Raw genomic sequence first — 27,204 nt, 5'->3', positions numbered from 1 at the left:
CAAATCCAATCTCCCAGTCATTTGATTCCATGCTAAACATCAGAATTTTCTAAAGGGTTTTTTCGAAAAGTTTCAAACATGGTTGACGAAATAGGTGGATTTGGCGACTTTTAGTGAATAATAAGGCGTTCACCCGAGCAAACATGTCAAAGTCAATGAGTGTAAGGTGTGAGTAATGAGATTAAGATGTATACCATTAGATATGATGATATTAGAGATGGTAATGGGGTGGGTCGGAAACAAGTTTGACCCTCTTCATCTTCATTCCCACAAAAGACGAGACATATATGTGTATAAAAGAAACGAGTTTAGAATTTCAATACTCATTCCCATACCGTCAGATTTTGTTGAGTTTAGATATACCTATGGGTAATCCATTATACTTTTTTATAATTTTAATTTACTTATATATATATATATATATATATATATATATATTAAATAATTATATATTAAAATTTTAATTATATTTTGATTCAAAACAATATATAAGTACAATAAATAACAAATAAATTAAAGTTAAAAAATTAAGAATTCAATTATGGTAATACAGAGTCCCACAAACGATAGCATTTATTCAAAACATTTCTAGGTGCTTTCCAAGGTTCACTTGCCAACAATTTTTTTAGAGAAACTTATACACTGCCTGAATTAAATTACCAAAATAAAGAAGACATTCTTGAATAGTAGTAAAAAGTAAAAAGAAAAAGAAAGACAGAAGATAGATTAACAAAAGCAACTGATGGATGAGAAGGCCAAAATTTCATCTTTCAGCAATCTTAAACAAAGGAGAAATTATACCCTGTATCTCTTGCAACGACTATCATAATAGCTCCTCCTGAATACACCAGTTAATATTTCAGATATGACTTGCTAGCGGGCCAACATATAGGTCCAAGAGAGATCTATCAGCCTTCTTGGTTCAAGGACTACTGTTAAGAGTGTGGGCCTAATTAGACTAATTGCTTGTTATTTCCGTAGCAGTTGCTTCCTACGCCTCCATTAAGTTGAGTTGCTACCACTAGCAACCGGTTTTCTTTCAAAAAAGTGGGTCAAAGATACAAAAAATAATATAAAAATTGAAAAAAGAAAACAATTAACCGTGTCTATTTTTGTAAGAATTTTCAAAATGTCCCTGCACAAAGTGTTTCCTTTTGTTTTAATGTTATACGGTATCCTACCAAAAACAAAAACAAAAAAATGTTACACAGTAGTACCTATTCGTAACATTAAGTCATTCATTTATTATTATTTTTTAAATCATTCATTTGTAACATTAAATTTTTGTTTTAACGATCATTTCTAAATTAACTATATTTTGTATAGGTTTGTAGTGTATAACTATGCATCTAGAAAGCATTTTTTCAAACATCAATTCTCTCAATTGCTCTTATATTTATTTATTTATTTTACAAAAAAGGTAGAAAAAGGAAAAAAAAAAAGTTATTCAAATCCGGCACGATGTACCAATGGAAGAACACATGCTTGCTTAGAAGTTAGAAGTTGAAAGTAGCATCATTTTCATATCAATATGATAAGAATACTCCCTATGTGTTTTTTTTCTCCCTCGTATTCAATTCCCAACAACCTTGTCTCGTTATGCCTTTCCAAACAATCACTGCCACGTCATCATAGACTGGATTCTGATGCTATCCTATCCTAATTAGTAATTATGTAACAAAACCATTTCTCGTAGTATTACTTTATAAAAATTCTTTTTTTCTTTTTTGGGAAATATTTCATGACTGCAGTGTGCTCTAACTATTCAGCCAAATCGAAGTTACACACAAAAGCGGAGATTATGTGGCCCAGAACATTACTAGATTTATAATATGATAATATACATTTCTGGTGACTCTTTACCACTTAGCACAATATTTTATTCTCCTTCCTAACAAATTAAAAATTAACATTAACTTTTTTTAAAAAATACTATACTTTATCCACGCCCATATAAAAGTTTAAACATTTCAAATCAGTTCCGACGTGCATATTATTATTAAAAACGGCTAGCACGTTAGTTGTTTTTTCATCTTTATCTACTTTTCTTGTTCGGATAGAACTCCCACGTTGATACACGGTTTCTCTCTTCGCATTGCAACTATATATATTAAACATGAACAACTCATTCATCCTATCATATCATTGCACTAAATCTCATTCTTCATCTGCAGCTATTTGGATTACTGATATTGGTGCATTTTTTTTAGAAAGTGTGTACTCTTTTTGGTGACATTGGAAGCTAACTCATAGACAGAGGCAAAGATGTTGGGAATTTTCAAGCAGAAGTTAGTTAATGCACCCAAGGAGCTGAACAGTCCAGCTTCTTTGAATTCATGCACTAAGCCTAAGCTAAGTCATGAAGTCCTGAAGGATTTCATGTCCTGCAATTCCTCCAATGCTTTCTCCATGTGCTTTGGGAGTGATGCTTTGCTAGCCTATTCCCCTTCAAACAAGCCCTCCATTCATCATAGGTATGCTTAATTTAACAAGTACATTCCCTTTTCAAATTCCATGGCAGATTGGTTAATGAATCTATTAATTGTTTGTGAAATGGATTTATGAATTATTGAGTTGTATTGCTAATACAAAAGAAAAAATGTGTCACAGGTTGTTTAGTGGTTTGGATAACATATACTGTGTCTTCCTGGGTGGCCTGCACAACCTTAGCATGCTCAACAAGCAGTATGGGCTATCAAAAGGAACAAATGAGGCCAGGTTTATCATTGAAGCGTATCGAACTCTTCGCGACAGGGGTCCATATCCAGTTGATCAAGTCCTCAAAGAACTTGAAGGCAGTTTCGGATTTGTGATATATGACAACAAGGATGGAACAGTTTTTGTTGCATCTGTAAGTCTCTTTTTTTTATCTCTACAATATTGGAACATGTGTATTGGGAATAGAAAAGGAATGTGTGACTTGACAATGTATAAATGGTGTTATTAATTTTTCTGGGACTGATTACCCATATGTTGTTTGTGTTTGAGCAGGGTTCTAATGGCCATATTGGGCTCTACTGGGGAATTGCAGCGGATGGTTCGGTTACAATTTCTGAAAATCTGGAGCTTATAAAAGCAAGCTGTGCTAAATCATTTGCACCATTTCCTACTGGTATGCAAATTTGATTTCTCTCTACCTTTGCAAAATCAGATTTTGTAATTTAAGTTTGGCAAAATTACAATTAATAAAGGATTCCATTGATAATGTCGCCATCAAATGTTGCAGCATTGATTCTAAACCACCGTTCAGATTACATTTTCTTCATTTCTTGTCATAGTAATACAATTATAAGACATGGACATTGAAAGGGTAACTACATTTCAAAGAGTGACTTGTGTCTAGATTCTAGAATTTAAAGCATAACCGGTTGAAATTGCAGGGTGTATGTTTCATAGTGAGCACGGTCTCATGAACTTTGAACATCCAACACAGAAGATGAAAGCAATGCCTCGGATTGACAGCGAGGGAGTTATGTGCGGGGCCAACTTCAATGTTGACTCTCAGTCAAAGATCCAGGTGATGCCACGTGTTGGAAGTGAAGCTAATTGGGCAACTTGGGGCTAACAAGCTTAGCTGATTTAATCTTAGTCCAACATTTTTTTTCTAAGTGGTTAAAAGAGGAACATAGTGTGATGAGTGTGACTCTTTGCTTTTCTCTTTTGGTTCCATTGTTGTGTACATATTCATGCTTCAAAGTTGAACATGACTATGGTAATTGTATAATATGAATAACAAGTGTTACACAACATTTATTTGTTATTAAATCTTTCCTCCCAAAAGGAAGCAGGGCAGGACAAAATCAAGCACACTTGTTCCATTGAGTGTACACAGCATGGCTCGGTGGTCGGTCAACTTAAATTGTGGCAAATAGATCCTTCTTGAGTATAATACTTCCATTAAAATATTTGCATACAAATAAAAATACGATATATGTGAAAAAGAAAATTCTGTTGGTAACTTTTTATATTTGGTTGTTGGATAGATTAAAAAAAAGCAGCCCATAGATCATATGGCTATATGATGAATTCCTCTTGTCCAACCCGCCAGCATAAAATTAAACATTCCCTCATAAGACCATCCATCCACCCAACCATTTGGAAATATACCACAATGCAAGGACCTATTGGTCCACATTCCATCACAAAATGTTCCAAATAACCCCCATTATGCTGTGATCAGCAAAGACCAAATACTTGTCTAAAACTGGAGATGCTTCACAACACCAGATGCTCCAGATAATCCTGTAAACAATGCTTGATTCAAATATCAGAATTTAAAAAATCAGTTTTGGCTACGCTTTAGTCTATACTCTGCCCACAACACCAGGTCTCATTGTGCCTGCTTTCCTAGCAATCTTTAACCAAAGGTAACATATGTAATTTGGATGTCAGAGTTGCAAGGAAAGTTAAAGTTTAGCAGGTTGCCTTGTAATCATCACTCATCGGTTCTGTTCCGCACTATCTGAAATTGGCTTCACAAATTTACTCAAACTTACTCTTGGGAAGAATCACAATGAAAACAACATTACTGTATTTATCAGGTAAGAATTCTAAAACATTGATGGGGATAGATATCGGGAACTTTCATCAAGAAACCTCAAGGACAACATGACTGAGTAATTGTCATCAGTTTTAAAATAGAACACATGTAACTAATATTATAAACTTAACAATAAAGAATGAAGTGTTATAGTATCACTTATTTTTTTCAGTTTCTTTTCATTAACTGATAACATTATCTTACTCATAATCGATATGAAACTCATGGTAAAAGTAACACAATTAGATATCAACACACAATAATAGAACTTGTGAACCAGCAATACTGATGTGAAATGAACCCTAAGCAGTAAAATTGAATCAAAATGAACCTACATATACTGAACCAACATTATGGAGACCACATGCATATGCTGAATCAACATTACTGAACTAGTAAGTAGTAACATAATCAAATAGCCAATACTGAACATGAACCAAAATCTGCCCTGAACCTAAACCAGAACTAATACAGTAATACTGAACCAATATTAACCAATACTTCAACATATGTTTCTCCAACACAAATAAGATTAGGTACTTGGTGAATTTTGGGACAACTGACCTCACAAGCTTTTAAATTTTTCTTAATATAAAATACAAGCACAATTATAAATTGTCTCCATAATTTAAAAAGCAGTAACAAAATTAACCTATAATACAAGTATTACACCCCACAAATTTATTTATATGCATAAGTATTTCCTTCACTCTGCAAGAAGCCGTGTCTTGATGGCTCTGATTTTGACACGTCCATCCCTGGGAACGAGCGTGACGACAACACTGTCATCATCGTCAGCGCCCAAATCTTCCAACAAATCCGTTAATCCCAGACTCATGGAAGTAACGATCTTTTTGTTATTTGAGTGAGGCAGACTCGCAAAGCTTCCTGCAAACTCGGTGTGATCGGGGCGGATTTCGTTATAATCATCGGCGTTAATGATGACATCGAACTTGGCATGTGTGTTTCCCTCAAACTCGATCCCTTCAATCACGAGAACCTCCTCCTCCTCTTCCTTCTGCTTCTTGCTCCTCGACTTGCTTGGCCTCTTCACCACCGTGCTCACAGCGGAATCCAACACCAGAGGGAACATGGGTGTGGGAGCAGCAGAGGCAAAAGGTATGTTCTTGTTGTTCAGAGACATAACAGCAGCGCCGCAAAATCCTCCTAGGCCAAGTAGAACGTTCCTCCGATGTGGGAGCTTTTCTCCTTCGAGTGTGTTTTCACTGCATGCAATTTTACTAATGTGGTGGCGTATTGGTTTTCTATATTTGGCAGATTGGAATTGTGAAAATGTGGGAGTGGTGGTGGTGATGAGGTTGTGAGAGACAAATGACAACGAAGAGATTAATGCCATTTTTTTATTTAATTTAAAAATTTAGATATTTTCAGACATTTTATTACGAATGAAGAACTCGTTAGGGCCGTCTCAACCTAGGTCTAGAGCCTTTTTTATTTGGGCCACTCCTTGGGTTTTAGTGGCCTGCCTGTCTTTTACGACTTTAGGTTAATTAAAAATCACGAGCTATCTATCTATTAGAGGCGGTCAAAATTCACATGAAAATTAAAAATAATCGTAAAATATTAACATACTTTTTATTTTAAATATATCTCTACTTTATCTCTTTTACATTGACAGCAATATAATTTGAACCAACAATTCCTTAAAAGCTATTCTAAAACCCTCACTATTAGGATAAATGTTAAAAATTAAGTGAAAAGTAATGGTATAATTAAAATAATAATAATAATTAATGTATCTTGAATTTTGAAAAAAAGAAACAAATAGATTTTTTCTCTTCAAAATGTCAATGGTAAATAACATTATAGGAATGAGCATTAGCCATTGCCAGTTGACATAATGAAAATTCAGTGGCCAGTGTTTGTCCAAATGAATCTGTTTGAACATGCCGCTATCGAATATTGATCCATTAACACTGAGCGCTCCTACCCGACTAAAGTAAAGTCTAGGCATTCATGTTTCCTTTAGTGCGTGTTTTGATTTATGTTAGATCATTTAGAATTGCATTGAAATATCATTTAAAGAGATTTTAGGTAAGTGTTAAGGATTCTATAAAATAAAAAAGGTAAATGTTCAAGAATTAATTACAAGTCCAAGATTGATTTTAAATTTAAAAAAGTTTTAAGTAATTTTTTTCATTAGATAAAAGTTTTGTACATAAATAACTTTCACATCAAAATCAGTTTTTAGAATAATTAATTTTACAAAAATTCATCCAAATGCAAACTATAATTAAAGAGCCCAAGATCTTAATCATAAATCCAACTCTAGAATCTCATACTTCCATTCCAATCTGAGACTCAACTCCAATGCCTTTCAATTGAATCTTAACATATTGTTGTTATATAAATATAAATAATGATATACAGTACCAACAATAATTCTATGAAAGTTAACAACCTGACGTGTTGGATTTATATTGGAAGATAACTTCATTCCATATCCTCTCTTGAATGATTGTGTTATCTACTGTTAGACTTGAATCTGCGTACTTTCGTGCTTATCACTTCAGTACTATAAAGCATTGTTATATAAATTTAGGTAGGAGAAAGATACTTGCAGTGTACATTCACTAGAGATAGTGCTGAAAATAATTAATAAAGGTTTATGGAATGTCATAGGACATACAAATAGGACAATACATACATCCAAAAGTTAGATACAGAAGTCCTCCCCTTCTGCGCAGTTTGATTCATCTCTGAATATGTTTTAAGGTTACATCAACATTTTCTAATACTGATTAACGCATAATTCATTGACACTACATATAATTCCTTTGTGTAACATTTTAGTCATCATATTTTACCATATTCCTGTATTATAAGACTCCTCCCTATGTAAAAGTATGAGAGAAAGTCATTTTATACGGTCTTATCTTTACATACACAAATAGATTATTTTTGGATTCAAACCCATGGATCATCAAGATACAACTTTATCATATACGGTCTTTTCTACGCCACTAAATCTATCTTAAAAAAATGATGATTTTGGATTCATTCATCATTGGATCGTCATGAAATTTGAACACCATGTTCTGAATTCATTTCCAAATATTTTCAACGTTGGAAATTACTAAAAAATGTCGAAGCGGAGAGAAATACCCTTTGCATAATAGTTTTTTCTTTTTCCACAGAAATCTAAAACTATCTCAGTAAAACTATGATCTCAGACTCGTTAATCGTTAGACTGTTGTGAAATTTTGATATGTGGTTCAGGATTCATTTACGCACATCTTCACCGTTGGGATTTACAAAATAACGTCTCTGGAGGGAGAAATACTCATTGCACGTAGACAGTGGAATGGAGACTTCAATCACTTCTCCTTCTCTCTAACGTTTGGGTACCCTATCAGAGCAGTCAGAGAAAAAACTTGAGGAATCCTAGGAAACCGCTAGAGATGTCGCTATTGCTGTCACAATACACACATGAGCCCGGTAAGAGATAAGGGATGAGTTTATCACAATTGGAGTTAGAATGAACATGTGTAGGGGTTCTTAAAAGATCAAATGGAGGTTTATTTTGGGATGTTTATTGTATTAAAATTCTTCTTGTATGATTATGTAAAATTGTTTGAAGGGTTTTACTCCCCGGGAATTGAGAAATATTTTTGTATAATTTATTTGTGTTTTGAATAAGATTAGCATAATAAATAGTTATATTGGAATTATGAAATTATGATTGAAATTGTATATAAGTGATAAATTGAATATATGATTAATTGTAAAATAATATATTACTTTGAGATTATAATATTGTTATGGAGATTGAGTATAAGTGCAAAGTTGAATGTGTTAAATTGTGAGATACACATAAATATAAGATGGTTGATTGTGACATAATGAGATGTGAAGTTGTGAACATGAGTTTTAGTTGTGAATAAGTGTGTAGTTAACACTTGATGTGACATTACTTTATTGTGAGCTGTGAATTATACAATAATCCGACCAGTGTTTATCTTGAGAAAAATGCTGATGCGCAGTGTTAAAGGGAAAATGCAGGTTTCCTAGTTAGGAACCAGTATTAAATTGTAGTGCAATGTGTTAAACGTGTTTGAAACACAAGTGTGAGATCGTGAGTATTGTATAATTCATGAGTAGTGTCTGCTTATAATATTATTGTTGAAATCGAGTATAAGTATAAAGTTGAACATATGTTAATTTGTGAGATACATGTAAACCTGTGATGGTGGATTGTGACATTATGAGATGTTAAATTGTGGACATGATATTTAGTTGTGAATAAGTGTGTGTGTTTAACACTTATGTGACAATAATTGTGTTGTGAGCTTTAAATTATACAATAACTCGATCAGTGTTTATATTGAGAAAAATGTTTATGCGCAGTGTTAAAGAGAAAGTGTAGGTTCCTAGTTACTAACCAATGTTAAATTGTAGCGTAATGTGTTAAACGTGTTTAAAACACGAGTGTGAGGTCATGAGTATTGTATAATTCACGAGCAGTGTCTGCTTGCAAAAAATTGTTTTAGGGGTTGGACCTGAATCAAGAAGGTGAGACCCTAACGGATTCTTCGGAGTTTAGGCCTTGGGGGTAAAGACACTCAATTTGAGTGCTCCTTTAAACCTATGTTGATTTCATATGGTTGGAGCATTCTCACAAAACGAAGTGACTCTGACTGGTCACCTTATGATTACACTTAATGAGAGTGACCTGACATACTCATTGTGTGATGTGTCTTGTTATGTACTCGTAGGTGTCCCAGGATGATTTTTCACTGACATGATATCACATTACATGTAAGTTTGAGTCTTAGTATAATTGTTGCATAACGCTTGCTAATTGTTTATTATGAAATTAATGAGTATTATTGCGTCTTGACTCGAGTATGTGATTCATGTGTAATGTGATTAGTGATTGAAAAACGAATTTTAAAAATAAAGTGGTGAAGTGACGTGGGTTGTATTAAGTTGAGTTATGTTATAAATATTTTCATAATTTATTTTGATTAGGTCTTGTTTATTTGTTTTGTTATTTTTTTTTATAACTCACTTCATGTGTACTATTTGTGTTTAGATCTTGTGATGATCTCGAACCTTGTGTTCGTGGGAGCAAATGATTAGGTGGATGACTTTAAAGAATTTCGTGTCAGAGGACGTTGGGACACAGTGTTCTGATAGAATGTGACATTGGAGATGAGTTTTTATTTTAATTGCATGATATTATTTTATTTTATTTTATCTTATTGATTTAACAAAATATTTTTTGTAAACTTTGACGGTCTTGTTTTGAGCCGAATATATTTTTAATAAGTGAGTAAATGTGAACCTTTTATCCACATAAATTTGTTGATCAATATTTTTATATATTTTATTTATTTATATGTATGTCAGGGTAGAAAATATCATAGAGAGCCTAGTGGGAGGCCTAAGGCAATGACCTAATTGCCCTTACCATTGCCACGGCACTGTATAGGTTATACATGATAAGGACACTAATATTATTCTACAAGTTAAATCTGAATTTGATACAGTTACATTTCAAAACCCTGAGGATATCTTCTATTATGTGCAAAAATTCATACCTGAAAGGGTTCTACTATTGGTCCATGGCTATGCAATCATAGAAGAAACGACAAGCATAAACAAACCCTGAAAATACGGTGGGCCAAAGATACACACACTGTTGTATTAAACAGGAACAAATATTAAAGCACCATGTGAAGTATAAGCCCACAGATAAACGATCCGTGAGGAATATAATAGTAACAGAATATCATAACATCAATAAACTACTCTGGAACCAGAATTCCTTATGGCCCAGAAGCAAAGAATGATTCTCAACAAGTGGTGGTGATGAATCTTGGCCAATCAAATCCATGCTATATCATTCCAATTTCCAACACATGCATATATATACATATCCACAAGAATCTTCCATCACATTCTGTCAGTTCAGCTGTGCTGGAGCAGACCCCATGTCTCAATAGTAATCCCCATCACAAGGCACTCAGAAACCATTAAAGAAATACTACAAAACAAACAAAAAAAAATTCCCTATACTTGTGAATAATGCTAAACTACTTGGATACAACATTAATGTAACATTTTATTACAGGAAATTATGATAGAGAGATGAACAGGAAAACTCATTGGGTTACAGTTAATTGGATTTGGACCCCCTTGCTTGAATCTGAAGCTGAAACTAAAATAAGACAGCTCCAAATACTTCTCTTTGCAAGACTTACAAGTGCAGAAAGACCAGTGGATAATATGATATGATCCATCTGCCACTTCCTCTCATGGCTTTGTGATTTGCAGATATCTCCTCAAACCATCAAAGTGTGGCATAATATAGAAATATGATCCATCTGAAAACAATAACACTTACTAATCCCTATGAAACACAAAAACGCCACAATTAATTAATAACTAATCTATAGACATGGGTTACTATTTTCATTTTTTTTCCTTTTCTTTTGTCAGGGTTTGATATCAGAATCATCCCAAGGAACATTTAGATCAGTTGAGACCAAGGAATCAATGTCCTCCCAAGTCCAATAGTTTGACATTTCCAAGCCAGAACTTGTTGCAGCTATCTCCCATGGCTGTGTGTTGGTGCCTCCGCTAGCGTTGGGCATTATGCTGTTGATGGTTGGCTCCTCCGTTATTTTGAACTCTTCACCATAGTTATACACACTGGAGGATCGCAAAGAGGACGATATTGCACATTGGTTTGTGTCAAAGGAGTTTGATGTTGTGAAGGGGAAGAGAAGGCTTTGACTTTGAGGAAAAGGCACAGTTGAACTGAGAAAGATGCCATTACCAATACCAAAGTCTTTGCCTTCTTCTGAGTCTTTGGTACTCATCATCAGATTCTGTTGTGGCAGGCACAAGGATTGGTAGAGAGAGGAAGGTGTGGTTTTGTGATCATCCACTGCAAAAAGAGGAATTGTGATGGGGGTATTCAACTCACCATCCATGTTGGTATTTGAGGTGGTGGTGGTGGTGCTAATAGAATTTGTGGCCGTGGCTGTGTTTGGAGTGGTTGATTTCTTGACTCGCTTATTCTTCCTGCCACCACCAACAGGAACATTGCGTAGAGTTCCACCTTTAGTCCAGTGCCTCTTGCAAGCTCTGCAGTAATGGCGAGGCTGAGACTTGTTGTAGTTGTTGTAGTAACAAAATTTGGTGTTAATAGAGTCACATCTTGGACACTTCAAAGGCTCTGATGGCTGAGTTTGTTGCTGTTGTTTCCTCATAGGAGGAGGCTTTGGGAGCTCCAAGTTTTGAGCCTCCAACAAGGTCTGGTTCCAATCAAGTCCTCTATTAGAAACCTGCTTAGAACTCAAACCCATATCTTAAAAGACACCCCCTTGAAAGTACTAGTAACCAGAAAACAATAGTTTTTTTTCCTTTTTCTATGCAATTTTGATGAGAAAAGGTGGCAATTTGGAAAAAAATTATCCGTTTGATCGAGATGTGAGAAGAGAAATCAATCTGAAGGATAGCAAGAGGATCAGATTGCTGCTTATAGCCCAAACCTTGTGAAGGTCTAAGGAAATTGATGAATGGAAGTGGTTTGATAGAAGGAAAGACCTAGGAAGATGAGAAGTGAGCATGTCTTTTCTCTAATCTGTCTATATCTTAATACCTATTATGGCCTTATCTATCTGTAAAGGATCAATAATTATAACAAGAAGACCATAAAAATTACTTGAAGTAGTGTGTGGTGAAAGAGAGAGAGAGGGTGTGTGTGATTGATTGCTACTTGTTGAGTGGAGGAAAATGAAATCCCATAAAACTTATGCAGACTATGGTAACAGCTTCTATTTTGGTTCTCTCCACACATAAGTATTTTAAAAGGGGAAATGTGGGGAGATGCTTAACCCCTAAGGTGAAGGTGGGTGGGTGGCACGTGGACGGTTTTAGGCCATTGATAGTGCTTTGTGTTATGGCTGTAAAAAGGAACGTAGAAGATGTGCATGATCCTGTGCTATAATAATTTAAGTAGCAAACTTGGCCACCAATACAAACACAAAGTTGGCAAAAAAGAAGGCAAGTACATTAGGGTCATGTTTTTTTCTTAATTTGATTGACATTATAGGAAAGGGAAGAGTGGTAATAGTGGGGCCTAAGATTCTTAGGAAGGTTAAAAACAGTTGGCAACACATGGTTTCTTGTGTGACACAAAGCTGAGAGTGGATGTATGTAGTGGTGGTGTTCTATGAAGTATGAACCTATATATGTCATTTGATTATATGTTGTGAGTTGGGTATATCTATATATTGCATGCACGTGTTGGTCTCGTATCTTTGGCCTATAGGTTTTGTTGATTGAACAATTCATGATATGTTAGCTCGACGCAAATTTTAAAAAATATATAAATAAAGTTTTAGCTTGTGGTTCTCGTATAATTTGTTTTTTTATATAAGAAAACATAGAATTGGTAATTGGTATTACGTTTAATTTTGTTTCAGTAGAGGAGAGTTTGATGCAGTACTTCAGGTGGTATATATACAGTATGCACTTGTTTGTTAGAGAGGATAACCCAAATTCTAGTGATTATTTATTTGGACGAGCAGGTGGCAAGTACTATACGATTTGTTGCTCAGAGTCATCACAACAACCCATGGTCAAATATCAGGTAAAAAAAAAAAACTGAGGCTAATAAGTTGAACCTTTGGAACGTTTAAAACAAGGGAAATGTTGTGGAAATCATTTCATATTAGTTTTTCTATATTAACAAGTTGTTAATAAAATTCATTCAACAAAAACAAGTTGTTAATAAAATTTAAACCTATAATCTTTATCTAAATTCTACAAACCTCAATTAAAGCAATTAATTAATAATATGTTTGACTGAGATTCAGATTGATTTCGCAGAAACTAACAAAAAGTTAATACCCTGTATTCGCCACTATAATTGAGAGGGCGAGCTCATGCTCCGTAGTTTTTACTAGAGACTACTATCACCATAAATTACATTTATTATATAAAAAAAACTAAACAAATAGTTCAAATTTTTGCTAAAATGTGTTCACAGAGAATAAACAGGAAGAAGAACAGAGATATATTTATTGAAATATGTCGTAAAATATTGTATAAACAATTGAATCGTTATAAAGTTTTTTAAATGACTAGTGGAAGGTGTCATATTAATTTGAATGTCTTGACACGAATTCATGTACAATGGGTTGATATCAGCCGACACTTGTGAGCAAAGAATGTGAATTTCAAGCCAATTACACCAAATTTTGAATTTTATCATAATCAACATTATCAAATTCGAAAGTTTAAGGAAAATTTTTATAAAATCGATTCATAAACTCAATTCATAGATTTATAAAAGTCTACTTCATATAAAAATAATAACAAAATATTTATAAATAACATATCAATTAAACATTTTAACAACATAATAAAGTAAGATAGTAAATTATAAATTTTATAATACTTAAATAATCAAGTCTAGTAATGCATCACTACTAGATGATAACTTGCAAATGTTATAGGAGTGATAGAGCATTCTCATTGAGGATTTGATGTTATTAGAGGTGAGAATTTTTTTATTCGTGAACAGCAATGAAGATATGTTGAATACTAAAAAGATAAAAAATAATTTAAAATAAATTATGTTTTCGTCTAATTTTTTTAACTTGCTGACTCTTTGATTCAATGGTAAACTTGACAGTCATGGAGTTTACTTAAAATTTATTGGATTTACTCAAAATCTACTAAAAAAAGAATTTACACATAAATTAATTCACAAAAGATAAGTACACTCATTAATTGAGTTAAGTCAAGTTCGATAATCATGATCACAATTACTAAAGAAAATACTAAAAACAAATGCTAAGAAATTTCGGAAAAAACATGACTAAACGGTTTGATTTTTCTTTCTTTACCCTGATACATAACCCTTTCTTCCGAAATCTCCTCGGTGCTTATTGATGTAAAAAAATGCATTTTTTTTCGACCTTTCATAATTCTGGATAGAATTTATATGAAGTAATAAATATATAAACTAACTAAAGGTACTATTTTGCACATATTTTTTTTTATTATCATTTTACACATGTTTATTTAGTTTGTTTTAATTTCTAATTATTCATATTTGATATCACCTATAAAAGAAACTCAATGCAAATGGATGAAATAAATTTCACGCATGAATAAATGAACAAATAATCACACGGTAATAATGTCTCCCACTTGGTGCTGGTTACAGTCACAAGATTAATTATTATTGTGAATAAGAAAGCAAAAGCCACATGCACATATATAATTAAGCCACGACTAGGGTAAGATATCACAATTAAGTGTGCTTGATTGCATTCACCATGTTCAAAGATGGGTTTTTCAAATCAGTGTCTTAAAGAATCAATAATAAAGAAATGTTAGAAACATATTAAAATTATAATGAAGCACACTAATGATAGTTTTTAGTACAAAATTTTCAAATTGTTACACTTAAGATATTGATTAGTAGTAGTATTTTTTTCTTTAATGGTTAATTTGCAAGGAAACCAATCTTTGTCGGTTGGTTAGGTAAAGGGTCTCGTGTGAAGGAATGCTACATGACAAATCAAAGAATGTTTGTTGGACAAATATGAAAACGACACAGTGAATTAAGTCTATGTTGAACTCACTTAACTCCGGGAAGAGTTAATAATGTCCAACTAAGATGCCACCTAAAGTCCTAAACTACTATTATGTCCGTTGAAATAAAAATAAAAATAAAAAATCGATTAAGGGTCAAAACAAGAGATTCTCATTCTCGTGTTCATGCTTTGGTGGCTCTTAGTGTAACAGGTGGACCCAGCAACCATGTAGTTTTAGTTTCGTAATCGTTTGACTTAATCGTTCAATTTTTCACCCTAACAAATTAACATTTACCTATTGCCTATAAAAAAAATTGTCATTGCTTATCTTAAGAAGACACGTGTTGTAACATCACGGGACAATTGGGCCATCTGATTGAACTATTTGAGCCTTTGATGCTCTTAGGAAAATCGATTGCAACGTTGCGATTGCGATGTTTCTTTATCTTATCGGTTAAGTGACCCAATTTGACATTTTCCATCACTATATATCTATTATTTGAAGAAAATGTAGCTTAATTCTTTGGTAATAATAGTTGTTGTGGAGGTTTTTTTTAGGGACGATGATGGCTTAACTATAAGGGATTTTTTTTAGTCAATTATAAAGGGAAGTGTTATTGTAAGTTTATAAGGATCTATTCCTAGCTTTCGAGTGGGGTTTTGCTACCATGTGACATTTTGCTATTGCGAAAGTTATAAAAGGTGTGTTTTTTTCTCTTTAAAATGATTAGAGAAGAAACAAATAATTGATTTGGAAGATTGCATATTATGGTGTAAATGTTTGTTGAAATAAGTGGAATGTGGACACGAAATTATCCTCTGTAGTATGTGGACAAACATATGCAATTTTTTTTTAGGTTTTTATTACAACACGAAAGTGATATACTGATTGAGTGATTGTCTGATTGATTAAGAGACAATACGTATAACTATGAGACTGCGAAATCTAACGATGGCATTTGAGAATCTGTTTAAATTAAGTATCCTTGTACGTGTAAGAACCAATCTAAATTGTCAAAAGTTGGGAAAATAGACCCCTTGTACTATGCTTTGTATCTGCTATCTGCTTTATTTCATGTTTAAAAAATTAGATCAGCCGATTCAGTTAAAATTCCAGTGAATACCAGTGGGAGTTAGGTTTAGTGAATAGTAATGGAAGTTAGGTTTAATGAATAGTAGTGAAAGCAGTTATAATCTTTCATAATACAGTGAAACAAGATTTGAATTTTTCTTAGAACTTATGTTCACATTTAATGTTTCTGTTGTGATGTATTATTGAAAATCAAATGTTAACCTAAAAAAAATGTCTCATTATACCTTGAATAAAATTGATTTCAAAAGAAGATACTTGTCTAACTAAAAAGAATGGTAAACCAATCAAATATTCAAAGGAAAAGATTATTTAACCTCCTAAACTTCATTTTTTGAAAATAAGGTGTTGCATGTCTCTCTTATCCATTTGCGCAATTACCTTTTTAATAAAATAAGTATAATATATTCATCGCATACTTATATCTAAGAAAATAATATTACTATATAAATATTAATCAACAAGAACACACCAATAAAACTTTATGAGCATATGTTTAACAAGCACACTAAAACAAAAGGGAACCCCAGTATTGGTATCCGCAGTTATTTTTCGTTATTGTAAAATTAATTAAATATTCTTACCTAAATATATAATTGATAATATTAGCTTTGTAATCTGTATTTTTAATTTGTTTTACTCATTATTAATTAAGAAGTGATTCTCGAGTTTTACTATTCCTTTTAATTAGTTTTCATGCATGAGTTGAATGATAGGAATAGCAAGCGACCTAAGTGTAATGATAAATTAAATTTATCATTTGTTTGATAAAGTCCATCTTATAAAAAAAAAAAAGAGAATATATGGTTACTATTTTAAGTATTTCGGTGAGTTACACTAATACTAGTAGAAAATCTCTCTCTCTCTCTTTCCTTCACCTTACTGGCGATGCCTCAACATCATTCCCCACACAACCCTTCACTCCCATGACTACTCAACCCCTTGAGTTAATTTTTAGTGATTTTAATCACTTTTGAGGATGACCTAATCATGACCTGACGCTTCCAATTTAATTTGGCAAACTTGATTTGATTTAGACTAGTCTCAACTCACTATATTAATACTACTACACAATCTTTAACTTTAAATTCTGAAAATGTAAAAAAAAAAATCTTTAAAAAAAAAAGTTCCACATTACAAATTTTAAGTAAACAATAAATAATAATATTGAATTAATAAGATATTGAGTAAAAGTATGGTTAAATAAAATCTAATAATATAAAATTCAATTGAGGAAAAATTTTAAAAAAAAAACAGAAATTAGGCATTTTTCATAAAAGCCGAAGGAATAATTATACTAAAATTCAAAGCACAAGCTGGGCTTGAACAACGTCGTACACACAGTGCTACAAAATCTTCCTACCAAGCATATGTCCTCAGTAAATCTTAGTATCATTTCCTAAACAAGCATAAATCCACAACGCCTTAGGAATTAGTGTTCTGGCACTGGGACTTGACTTCTCCATCAATGTAGCCAAAAATAAAATGCACCACATGAATAAAAAAATTTGACAATGCAGCTTGATATAAAAAAAAAAAAAAAGAGATAAATCAGCAAGATTTTTTTTTGGTTATGTTTAAGAATGGGACAAAAGTAATTTTTAACCGTGAAAATTGTATTAATTATTAATTACAAATTAACCTTGGACTTTGGAGTGTACGTAGAATTGATTGATATATTTAACTTTATTTTATAGTTGAATCTGTAAATTTTGGTGTGAAAGATTGAAAATGAAAAGGATTTATGATCTTATAGAAAATAATACATTGATTTGTTTTTTTTTATTGACAAATGTTAATTGTTAATTTTTATTAACACATGAGGATCAAATTCCTTATTTTTTTTATATTTTTTTTCTTAACCACTCAATTAATCTTATATTCTCTTATATTGACTTGCTTAAATTCAGTATATTGTGCAAAATATAAAATGTTTTTCCCATAACTTACATACTATCATACTTTTTAGAATGACTTTCAAAATTAGGGGCATTTGCTTTCATTTTTTCTCATTTAGAGTGAGTTCAAAATCTCTTCCTAAATCTTTTTTATTGACTAATCAGTTGAAATTGCTCCGAGCATGAATTCTATAAGTCAAAATCAAACCTAAATTGATAGTATTTTTTTGAATTATTTTTAAATTTATACTACCTTTATAATCAGACACATGTTTCCATAAAAATTACACATAATATCAAAAAGACTTACAACACTAACATACCTTACTCAACCAACTAAAATAAACTCCCTTAATAATCAACTGAACTAGATTTCTTTAGTATCGAAGACATTCTTATTATCATATGTGAATAACCAAGACCTATGCCACATCAACTCTATGTATTAAATTAAGTGTACATTGTATAAATATCTAAAACTAATTTCACGTATCATACCACACATTTTAATATAAAATTTGTAACGTTCGACCACTCATAATTATTAATATCAATTAATAAAACTATTAAACCCTACCCTATGACGTTTATGTTATTATGTTCCAACTTCCACCACTCCCCAAATAGACATTATTGTTTATTTACAAAGTTTTGCAAGGAAAAAAGTGTCAATTAAATTAAATGAAAAAGCAAAGCCAACAATTTGAATTTAAACAGATTTTTACATGTTACCAAGAAAGAAAAAAACAGATTTTACCACTCTTGATTCAAAAGTTTTTGTCTTCCAAAAGAAAACAGAAAATATTACCATAAAATGTCATTTAAAGAACAAAAGGAAATGAAAACTACAAATATAGTAGTAAGAATAACTTATTCCTCTAAGTAACATGCATTCATGTCGGCCAGAATCCGTAAAGCCTTGGTAGGATTCATCGTATTGAATTTTCAACTAAAGCTTGACTACCACGTTCTCTGCATGGAGTCTTCATTGTATTATATATAGTCGTATATAATTATATATTCTTATCAATTGAGACCCCTGCTAACAACAAATTCTCAACTCATGGCTCATGGAATGTTAGAACTTGCCCAGTAGAAAAGGGTAGCAGCCCCCCCATCTTCCAGCAAAAGAAACGAACTAGGCGCACCCTAAAACTTGAAGTCTCTCTTCTTTGACTTGCCCTCCTTTTCTTGCATCTTTCTTTTCCTCTTCTTCTCGTTCTGTATCAGATAACAACATTAATTATAAGTCGCATTGGCAAGTTAGCAACTATAATATATGATTTTGAATGGTGAATGTAACACACCTCTGCAACCATGTCACTGAAATCTTCACGCTGACTACGCAACTTCTCTTCTTCCCTTGCTTCTTCGTACCTGTACTCATCCAATAGAGGTAAGAAACCACTGCCTCATAAACCTTACACAACTAACCAACTCTAAAAAATTAGAAAATAAAAAAATTCATACTTCGCGGGCAAAACATTTTCCATGGCTTCCAACTCTTCAGGCTGTAAAGTGACATCTACTTTATCTGTCTTCTGACCTCTAAGCAGATCAACCTGAAAATGCCAAAGCCAGAATGCATGAAACATGCTACTCTTCAAAACAAAACAAATATCATCATCATAACCAACCGCATAAAAAACTCTTACCCTTTTAGCACCTGACTTGTCCTGTGTGCCAGTGCCAACCACATAACTGCAGAGAGGAGGAAAAGAAAACGTGGCAACTCAGCAAACAAACTAAGTGTGCATGGAAAAATAAATATGCTATTCAAATACTATAAAAAAGGAGGTACAAGTATTGCATACGTGTGAGTGGTTCCAAGCAAAGTTCCAGGAGCAATTTTTTCTTCCTTCTCTTCGAGTACCTACATAGAAAACAACAAACAGTAATTACATAACAAGTCAAATCAGAAGTCAAGGATGAAAAACAGCAATTAAAAAGACTCACTTGATAAAGAGGCCTCTCAGGCTCCTTCCTCTGTTGCTTCCGGAGGTCAATAACATCAGGTGTTTCCACTCCAGTGGGAGTGCTGAGGTGAAAATGCATAGGAAAAGGGTTAAGAGATGAGATGATAAGAAATTTACACTCAAAGATCTGTTAACTATTCTATCCATGAGATTAGTTCATTTTGAGTGCTAAATGTTCCTTACAGTTATACATATATTTACTCTCAAACAATCATTAATTGTAATAGTAGTAATAAACAAGCAGAAAAACAGAAATGCTAAATGTTCAAATGAAATTCTACGAAACCATTTTACTAATTCTGAACCATCAATTGATTGTTTTCCTTTTTCCTTTTGTTAAATGTTTAAAAGTAGAGCATGTTAGGTTGTGATCAAATGTTAGGGGCAAAAAAAATATTTTAAGTTTTCTTAATAAGATTTTTGATTATGTGCTTTAGTTAACAACAGTTAACACAATAAGCTAATCCAAAGACATCTAATCATGCCACATCATTAGTAAAGGATTCTCACAAGTTAATACCTAAATGAATAATAGCAATACTGATCACAAAAAATGTTAGTTACTCTTATCAACCTGAGCCACTTTAAAACACCTATGCTACCCATCATAATAGTAAACAAAAAATGTTAATACCTTGACAGACTATCAACAGACTGAATACCAGCTTCAAGTTCCTCCTCCTCCATTTCTTCTTCTTCTTCCTCCTCCTCCTCCTCCTCTTCCTCTTCCTCTTCCTCTTCCAAGTCTCCCCAATGCTTGGTCTTATCAACTGGCTCTTCCTGCATCATGAGAACATTAAGTAAAATGTCAAGATGGAATACCACAATGAATTTAATAACCATTTTTTAGTTGATATATTATCACAATCCTATGTACAACTTATTATTTTTATTTCTTGCCCAAAGAAAGATTGCACTCAATCAATGACAGGACTGTTTCTTATGAGTTAAAGTGAGAAATAATGTTTTTTCCCAATCACTAGGAAGGAACCATTAGTGTGTTTTCACCAAGCAGCTGAAGCCTTGTGAATTCTTGGTTCATGACATAGTAATATGCTTATCTGAACCTCTGACCATTTGATTCAGAGTTTAATCCTAGTTGTTTTAATTCTTATAAATAAAAGTCAAATTTCAGCAAAGAGTAGGGTGCGTTCATGCATTATTCAAGCTTCAAACCTAAAAGACTCTTAGGTGGGGCATGTTAGATGAAAACCACTCATGACCTTTAAAACAGCATAACTTTTGGGATTGTGAGTTCATGATAAAAGGAATGGTGATAAGCACTATATTGAGTTTTGGACATGCAAGATGACCATACATGCATTTATTTTTTCCCACTTCTCTCGTTTTCATCTATAAAATGTTTGTCCTATCAAAACACAGGATAAAAACACCAAAACAAAATTTCACATGCAAGGAAACAAGAAGGAATTCCATAAGCTTTAAGGCAATTCAACTCCGGCCTTAAACCAAACCTCATAGTTAGGCTGATCTTGTTGTTGAACACCAAAAACATCTCCATACAGTGGACGCCCATACTGTTCACATGAAGAATTGAAGACAAGTAAACAACATGTCAGTGAGATAAAAGAATGGGGGACTCTTCACTGAAAAAGAAGAATTAAGGAACCTATCAATTTAAAAAAAATGATAAAAAAACAGTGAATATGTAAAAAAATATATACTTCATCAACAGGAGGCTTGCCCCATCCACCAGGATGATAACCAAAGCTAGCTCCAGGGGGGATAGGAGCATTCAGTCCAGGGATTTTCAGATGAGGATATGATGGTGGAGGACCATATCTCTGAAAAAATCATATTTAATGGGGTCAAAAGGCCAGTAACAGAATATGAAAAATGCAACAGAAGACGCTATAATATTACCTGCATATTAATAAGCCAAGGAGGAGGAGAACCTTCAGGCATACCAAGAGCTTCTTTCAATTCATGTGATAACATGCCAGGTTTCATCTCCCTCAACTTCACCTGTGCACCAACCAATGACATCATATAAAAAAATAAGATCCTTTTCAGTCAAAAGATATGCTTAAATAAAATCTAATAACAAAATTAAAACTGGTGAGTAGGCAAGGAACTTTGACACTCGAAACAGAACAATGTACACCTCTATTAAAAGGACAAAGAAAGAAATTTAAACTCTTAGACTGGAACTTCAAATTGAATACCTATAGAAGTTCAAATTCAAACCCCAAAAAAATAATAACATCCTGACAAACAAAATATTGCAAATGAAAGGACGGAAATACATTTATAACATATTTCAAACAATACATACCACTTAATAACTTTATTTAGCTTCTTCCATCAATCATAAAATTTTCATTTTTTCCACGAGTGGAGATGGTACATAGAAATTCCTAACCTAAATATAATTACACACGCTATATTCCAGTCAACTCATTCATTTCATCAACTACCTATTGCTCCACATTAAAGAACCACTCCCTACTAAAATAACAAGAATGAGATTCTAATAGGGTCCGCGTCATAAACTAATACAAGAAAATTAAAATGAAAAATGTTGCAACAGAAAAATAAGCACAACAAAAACAAAAGTTATAGTAGTTCAAATCTCCCTACATTACTGTAGCGCGGGTAATACCTCAAACTCTTTTCCTTCATGATACAGGTCTCCAAGAGAGGTCAGTTTAGGCTTTGTTTGGTATTTAAAGAATGCATCATGAAGAACCTGGCAACCAATAAAAAGAACTAAGGATGAGAATAGTTCTGAAACTAGAGTAAACAAAAACCAAGCAAGCAATGCAAATGGTGCAAAACCAAAGGCAAACACAAATGAAACCTGATAATCTATATCCATTTTCCCCATTTTTGGTTGCATGCGCTCCCTTTGCTTTTGTTTCAGCTTCTTACTATCCTCTTTCTCAATATAAGCCTGCATGAGACAACATATGACAATTAAAAAACAGCGACTACAGCAATGATTTAGGTAAATTAATTAAAAGACACACACATGTAAAGAGCACAGAAAACTTCTAATATATATAAATATATTAAGTTGTTGGGAAGAGAAAATTAAACAGAGGATGTGAAACGAAAGCTGTATCTAGTACCAGCCACACTCACAAGGCTATCCCATTAACATCCTCAATATTATAGATCAATACCACACAATATGTTGATTTTAAGACAGACCACCAACACTTTAGAGTAATGCAAACTTCTTATTAAAATGAAAAACCATCCATCGATCAAAATATAAATAACAAAATTCTAAAACTTAAAAGCGCTTCTTCCAGAATCAGAAGCTCATAATCTAACATCAGGAAGAAAAAAAAAGTAACAGCTTATAATAGTGCATAGAAATGCAGCTTCAAGGTCACAAATAGCACATATCACAGAATATTTAATTTATTTTTGTAGGAAGTCACTCCAAATTAAAATCATAACGCATGCAAACAGATTATTTCTTGAAAAACATACGCAAAAGATCATATTACCTGTCTGATTTTCTCAATTCCAGTGGCAGCAATGAAATCAGGAAGCTGAAAGGGTGGTTTCTCTATACCTCGTTTACCCTGCCAAGAAAAGATAATAATTGATGAGATATAAGTACTTTATGTGGACATACACTATGTAATTGGGCTAAGTAATATCAATCATAAAAAATTGAAGATAAGACGAATTCAGCCCGAGCATTAAGCACAATGGAAAGGCATCTGAAAATTCAAAGCAGAACTATTAGCATCTTTGTCATAAATAAATGCCCATTAAAATTATGCAAATATGTCATATGATTATTCATTATAGATCCCCATTATTTAACATAATGCAAGCTCCATATTCCCATTCAATCTAACAGATAATAAAAGAGAAATGACTCAAGGTTGCCCATTGCCAAACACCTACAAGTCCAGGGTTGGTGATTGCCTCAGCAGCTCCCCTGCAAGCACCACATACATACAGATAAGAGAAACCTTATCAACGTTATCTTCCTCACCCTATCACTACATCCCTCATGCAGGCTACAACTATCAGACATACTTGCATCACATCTTGAACCCATAACTATCAATTTAGAATGCAGATTTACCTGTAAAAATTTTCTCTTCTGACACCAATGCCTAGGTACAGGTACAGTATTCCGATAAGACTTCAAGAACACCAGCAACTTTGGGTCTGATGCAGTAGCATCCCACACCTTAAAAATGAAAAAGAAACCATTATATAACATTTGCATATTAATGGCCATGAGACCAAACTAATAGTGGGAGGGGAATGCCCAACAATTGAAATCTAAGCATGCTACACAAAAAATATCCTACCTCAACAACATCTGGCCTCAAGCAAATTTGTTTCAGTTCAGCAATTTTCATCCTCCGTTGAAGCTGAACAAAAAAAAAATAAACTTTTTTTAGAATAATTATCAAAGGGAAGACAAGTAAAAAATGAATAAACAGAAGAAAATGTGTATAATCATGTTACAAATTACTACACCTTTTTCTTCTTGTTTGAGATGCCTTTCTCTTTTTGCTCATTATCGTTTTCTTCCTCTTCAGAATCAGAATTAGCCTTCTTATTAGTTGCTGCATTTTCTTCTGAACCATCCTTCTTATCAGTATCCTAGTTGTATAATAACAAACTTTCAGTCAAAATATACAAAGAAGATGTAATGATAAGAAGACAATTGAGACATAAGATTACCTCCAAAGCAGTGGCATCAGTGAAAGTAAATTTCTCAAAGATTTTTCTAAACTCTTCATCCATGCCTTCAACTAACTCTGCCTTCTCCGGTACGTACTCAATTTCAATTTGTTCAACAAGCTGCAATTGAAGAAAATTAACAACAAAATTTGTGCACTAATGACTATATTTCAAATATCATCCAGAAAAATTCAATCTATGATTAAAAGGAAACAATGATCTGCTGCAAGACATGATCTAATCACCTATAAACCTTCCAAAACACTCAACAATGAGACTCAATGCAATAATTACAGTAATTGGTCCAGTTTAAGAACTTCAACCGAAAAAAGTAAATTTGCAACGGAAGAATAACTAGTCCGAATACACAGATCATTCTCCAATCTTTTCCCTCCAATTCCCTTTCACCAAGCAAAGCCCTAGAGATTCTCTCACTCTCAACCAAAGGCCCTGAAACGCAACGAGCTCTATTCAAGTACGAAAACCCTAGTTTCACGTCAATATTGTTTGAACTAACATTCAGAATCAATTTCCTATGAATCTATCTTTCCCGGCGATTAAGCTATTATCGATTACAAACTTCCAATGGAGTAGGAACAATAACCAACGCAGCAAAGCCTATGAAAGTATCAAAGTAATTAAAAAATAGATGGAAGAGAACCTGTTTTGAATCGTTGTTCTCTTTCGCATCGTCACTCTCTTCGGAAGAGTTAGGAACCGGGGCCTCAGATGCCTTGTTGTTCTTCTTCTGCTTCCGGCGGCGGCGGCGGCGGTCGTTCTCCCGCGATTTCTTGCCCGTGGCGGTGGAATCGTTGGAGCTGGCAACGACGCCGTTCTGGTAGGGAATCGTTTCAGCGGCCATCGTTGAAGGTTTCTGCGGAATGAGAAATTCGATTAACTACAAGAGTGTTCAGTGTGAGAGATAAGAATCAAGAGTGAAGAAGATGATGAAGAAATGCAGAAGCTGAGGAAGATGGGTAAGTAAATAACTAGGCACCCAAACAGTCCTCCAACTTGCGCACGTGCAACGGTGTGAGATATTTTGGGCCCTTAGGCTTTTGGTTGGGCTATAACGCCGTCTAAGAAGATGAAGATGTGAAGGAGAACGCCTTGCTATTCTCACCCCGCTTTTCTTTCTTCCCATCCCATTCTTTGTTTGATAATTCTGCATTACGAAAATATCACAGACGGAAATGCTAACAGAATACAAACAAAAACACGTTTTACATTATTAAATTTTTGTATATAATTATTGTCTATTTTATCCAAAAAAATATTAGCATTCTATGACTAAATTAAGATACTTGATAGCATTAAATAAGATCATAAGAAAAAGAAAATTGAATGAAGAAAAAAAAAGATAAAAAGAGAAGAAAAATCTAAGTCCCAAAGTCAAAAATATTAATCCATAGTTAAAAAATATTAATTAACCAGGTCATCAAGTTGGTTCGGATTGAAAAAACATAAATCTAATAAATAAACCAAATATATACGGTTTAGTTTATATTCAAAAATAAAATAATCAAACAAATTCAAATAATTTTAATTTATTCTGTTTGAAATATCAAGTTCATGGAGTCAATTTTTTTTTACCGTGAGAATTAAACATCATCACAAATCTTATTTAATTAATTGAGTTAAACTCTATTAATGTTTATGGAGTCAATTTAATTTTACAAACACCCTTACTATATCAAAAGAAATAAAAGAATATTATTGAAATGATTAAATATTCATAATCTGTATTCTTTAAATTTAATTTAAATTTCATGTTTTATTAAACTTTGAATTTTCGTGAAGTTTTAATTATAATAATATATTCATTAAATTCTTGACAAATTATTCGTTATTTTTGTCAGTATATATTGAGATTATTAATTTCTGTTAAATAAACAATTTTCGATTTTCTAATTTTTTTTAAAACAAAACATGTATAGAAGTATTTAAATATTTTATATTTTTTAACTAATAATCAAATTGATTTAATTAATATTTTACATAATAGAATATTTGGAAATTAGTTTTGAAATCAAATTTTATTAACTTTAAAATATTTTTTATATTTTCTAAATTAAAATTTTAAAATATATTCATTACCTGAAATAAAAAAATATTACTGAGATGAGAAAATAATATAGGCAAATAAATTTGATATTTTAAAATACTTATATTTGTATTCTTTATATTTAATTTATAAACCAAAAATTGTAGTTAAGTTTTGAAATTTAATCACAAAAATATATTTATTAAATAAATTTTATATTATTTATGGAATTATTTTTAATATATATTAAAATTATTGAATTTTGTTTAAATATCTTTTAATCTTCTAAAAAAATATCATTGTTTAGATATTGCAAGTATATTTTACGAGATGTAAATTCCACTTGAATCTAAAAAATACTATTGAGTATTGATATATTTTTATAATTAT

General features: G+C 32.6%; 4 protein-coding genes across 4 annotated transcripts; 1 reads left to right on the top strand and 3 right to left on the bottom strand.

Annotated features, from left to right (window-relative positions):
- Nucleotides 1-2,178: 2,178 nt before the first annotated feature.
- LOC100816141 (stem-specific protein TSJT1) lies at nucleotides 2,179-3,607 on the top strand. The gene is made up of 4 exons (NM_001404452.1): nucleotides 2,179-2,474; nucleotides 2,611-2,851; nucleotides 2,992-3,112; nucleotides 3,381-3,607. Exons 1-4 carry the CDS (start codon nucleotides 2,266-2,268, stop codon nucleotides 3,563-3,565), a joined length of 756 nt encoding a protein of 251 aa, NP_001391381.1. The 5' UTR covers nucleotides 2,179-2,265; the 3' UTR covers nucleotides 3,566-3,607.
- Nucleotides 3,608-4,829: 1,222 nt separating this feature from the next.
- LOC100500625 (uncharacterized) lies at nucleotides 4,830-6,002 on the bottom strand. Its single transcript, NM_001250057.3, has one exon. It carries the CDS (start codon nucleotides 5,895-5,897, stop codon nucleotides 5,247-5,249), a length of 651 nt encoding a protein of 216 aa, NP_001236986.2. The 5' UTR covers nucleotides 5,898-6,002; the 3' UTR covers nucleotides 4,830-5,246.
- A 4,176-nt stretch (nucleotides 6,003-10,178) lies between these two features.
- On the bottom strand, nucleotides 10,179-12,107 carry LOC778119 (Dof26). The gene has a single exon (NM_001249921.2). It carries the CDS (start codon nucleotides 11,875-11,877, stop codon nucleotides 11,002-11,004), a length of 876 nt encoding a protein of 291 aa, NP_001236850.2. The 5' UTR covers nucleotides 11,878-12,107; the 3' UTR covers nucleotides 10,179-11,001.
- A 6,874-nt stretch (nucleotides 12,108-18,981) lies between these two features.
- Nucleotides 18,982-25,772, bottom strand: LOC100815606 (splicing factor 3B subunit 2). Its single transcript, XM_003543017.5, has 18 exons — nucleotides 25,432-25,772; nucleotides 24,771-24,890; nucleotides 24,564-24,689; nucleotides 24,392-24,454; nucleotides 24,160-24,267; nucleotides 23,567-23,644; nucleotides 22,909-23,001; nucleotides 22,711-22,797; nucleotides 21,972-22,073; nucleotides 21,773-21,892; nucleotides 21,563-21,625; nucleotides 20,722-20,867; nucleotides 20,068-20,149; nucleotides 19,926-19,984; nucleotides 19,767-19,812; nucleotides 19,582-19,673; nucleotides 19,419-19,488; nucleotides 18,982-19,332 (listed from the first exon to the last, which is right to left on the bottom strand). Exons 1-18 carry the CDS (start codon nucleotides 25,630-25,632, stop codon nucleotides 19,261-19,263), a joined length of 1,728 nt encoding a protein of 575 aa, XP_003543065.1. The 5' UTR covers nucleotides 25,633-25,772; the 3' UTR covers nucleotides 18,982-19,260.
- Nucleotides 25,773-27,204: the final 1,432 nt, after the last annotated feature.

The sequence above is a fragment of the Glycine max genome, chromosome 13, assembly GCF_000004515.6.
Source record: "Glycine max cultivar Williams 82 chromosome 13, Glycine_max_v4.0, whole genome shotgun sequence".
Classification (NCBI taxonomy): Eukaryota; Viridiplantae; Streptophyta; class Magnoliopsida; order Fabales; family Fabaceae; genus Glycine; species Glycine max.
This window is presented reverse-complemented; position numbering and strand designations above follow the sequence as displayed.

What these genes read in the sequence shown, in the direction of transcription:
- LOC100816141 (NM_001404452.1), top strand. Translation starts at nt 2,266, where the DNA reads ATGTTGGGAATTTTCAAGCAGAAGTTAGTTAATGCACCCAAGGAGCTG. An exon ending in GAACAGTTTTTGTTGCATCT is followed by an intron (nt 2,852 to 2,991) that starts GTAAGTCTCTTT and finishes GTGTTTGAGCAG; the next exon opens with GGTTCTAATGGCCATATTGG. An exon ending in ATTTGCACCATTTCCTACTG is followed by an intron (nt 3,113 to 3,380) that starts GTATGCAAATTT and finishes TTGAAATTGCAG; the next exon opens with GGTGTATGTTTCATAGTGAG.
- LOC100500625 (NM_001250057.3), bottom strand. Translation starts at nt 5,897, where the DNA reads ATGGCATTAATCTCTTCGTTGTCATTTGTCTCTCACAACCTCATCACC.
- LOC778119 (NM_001249921.2), bottom strand. Translation starts at nt 11,877, where the DNA reads ATGGGTTTGAGTTCTAAGCAGGTTTCTAATAGAGGACTTGATTGGAAC.
- LOC100815606 (XM_003543017.5), bottom strand. Translation starts at nt 25,632, where the DNA reads ATGGCCGCTGAAACGATTCCCTACCAGAACGGCGTCGTTGCCAGCTCC. An exon ending in ACAAGTCAGGTGCTAAAAGG is followed by an intron (nt 19,674 to 19,766) that starts GTAAGAGTTTTT and finishes TGGCATTTTCAG; the next exon opens with GTTGATCTGCTTAGAGGTCA. An exon ending in TCAGTGACATGGTTGCAGAG is followed by an intron (nt 19,333 to 19,418) that starts GTGTGTTACATT and finishes TATCTGATACAG; the next exon opens with AACGAGAAGAAGAGGAAAAG.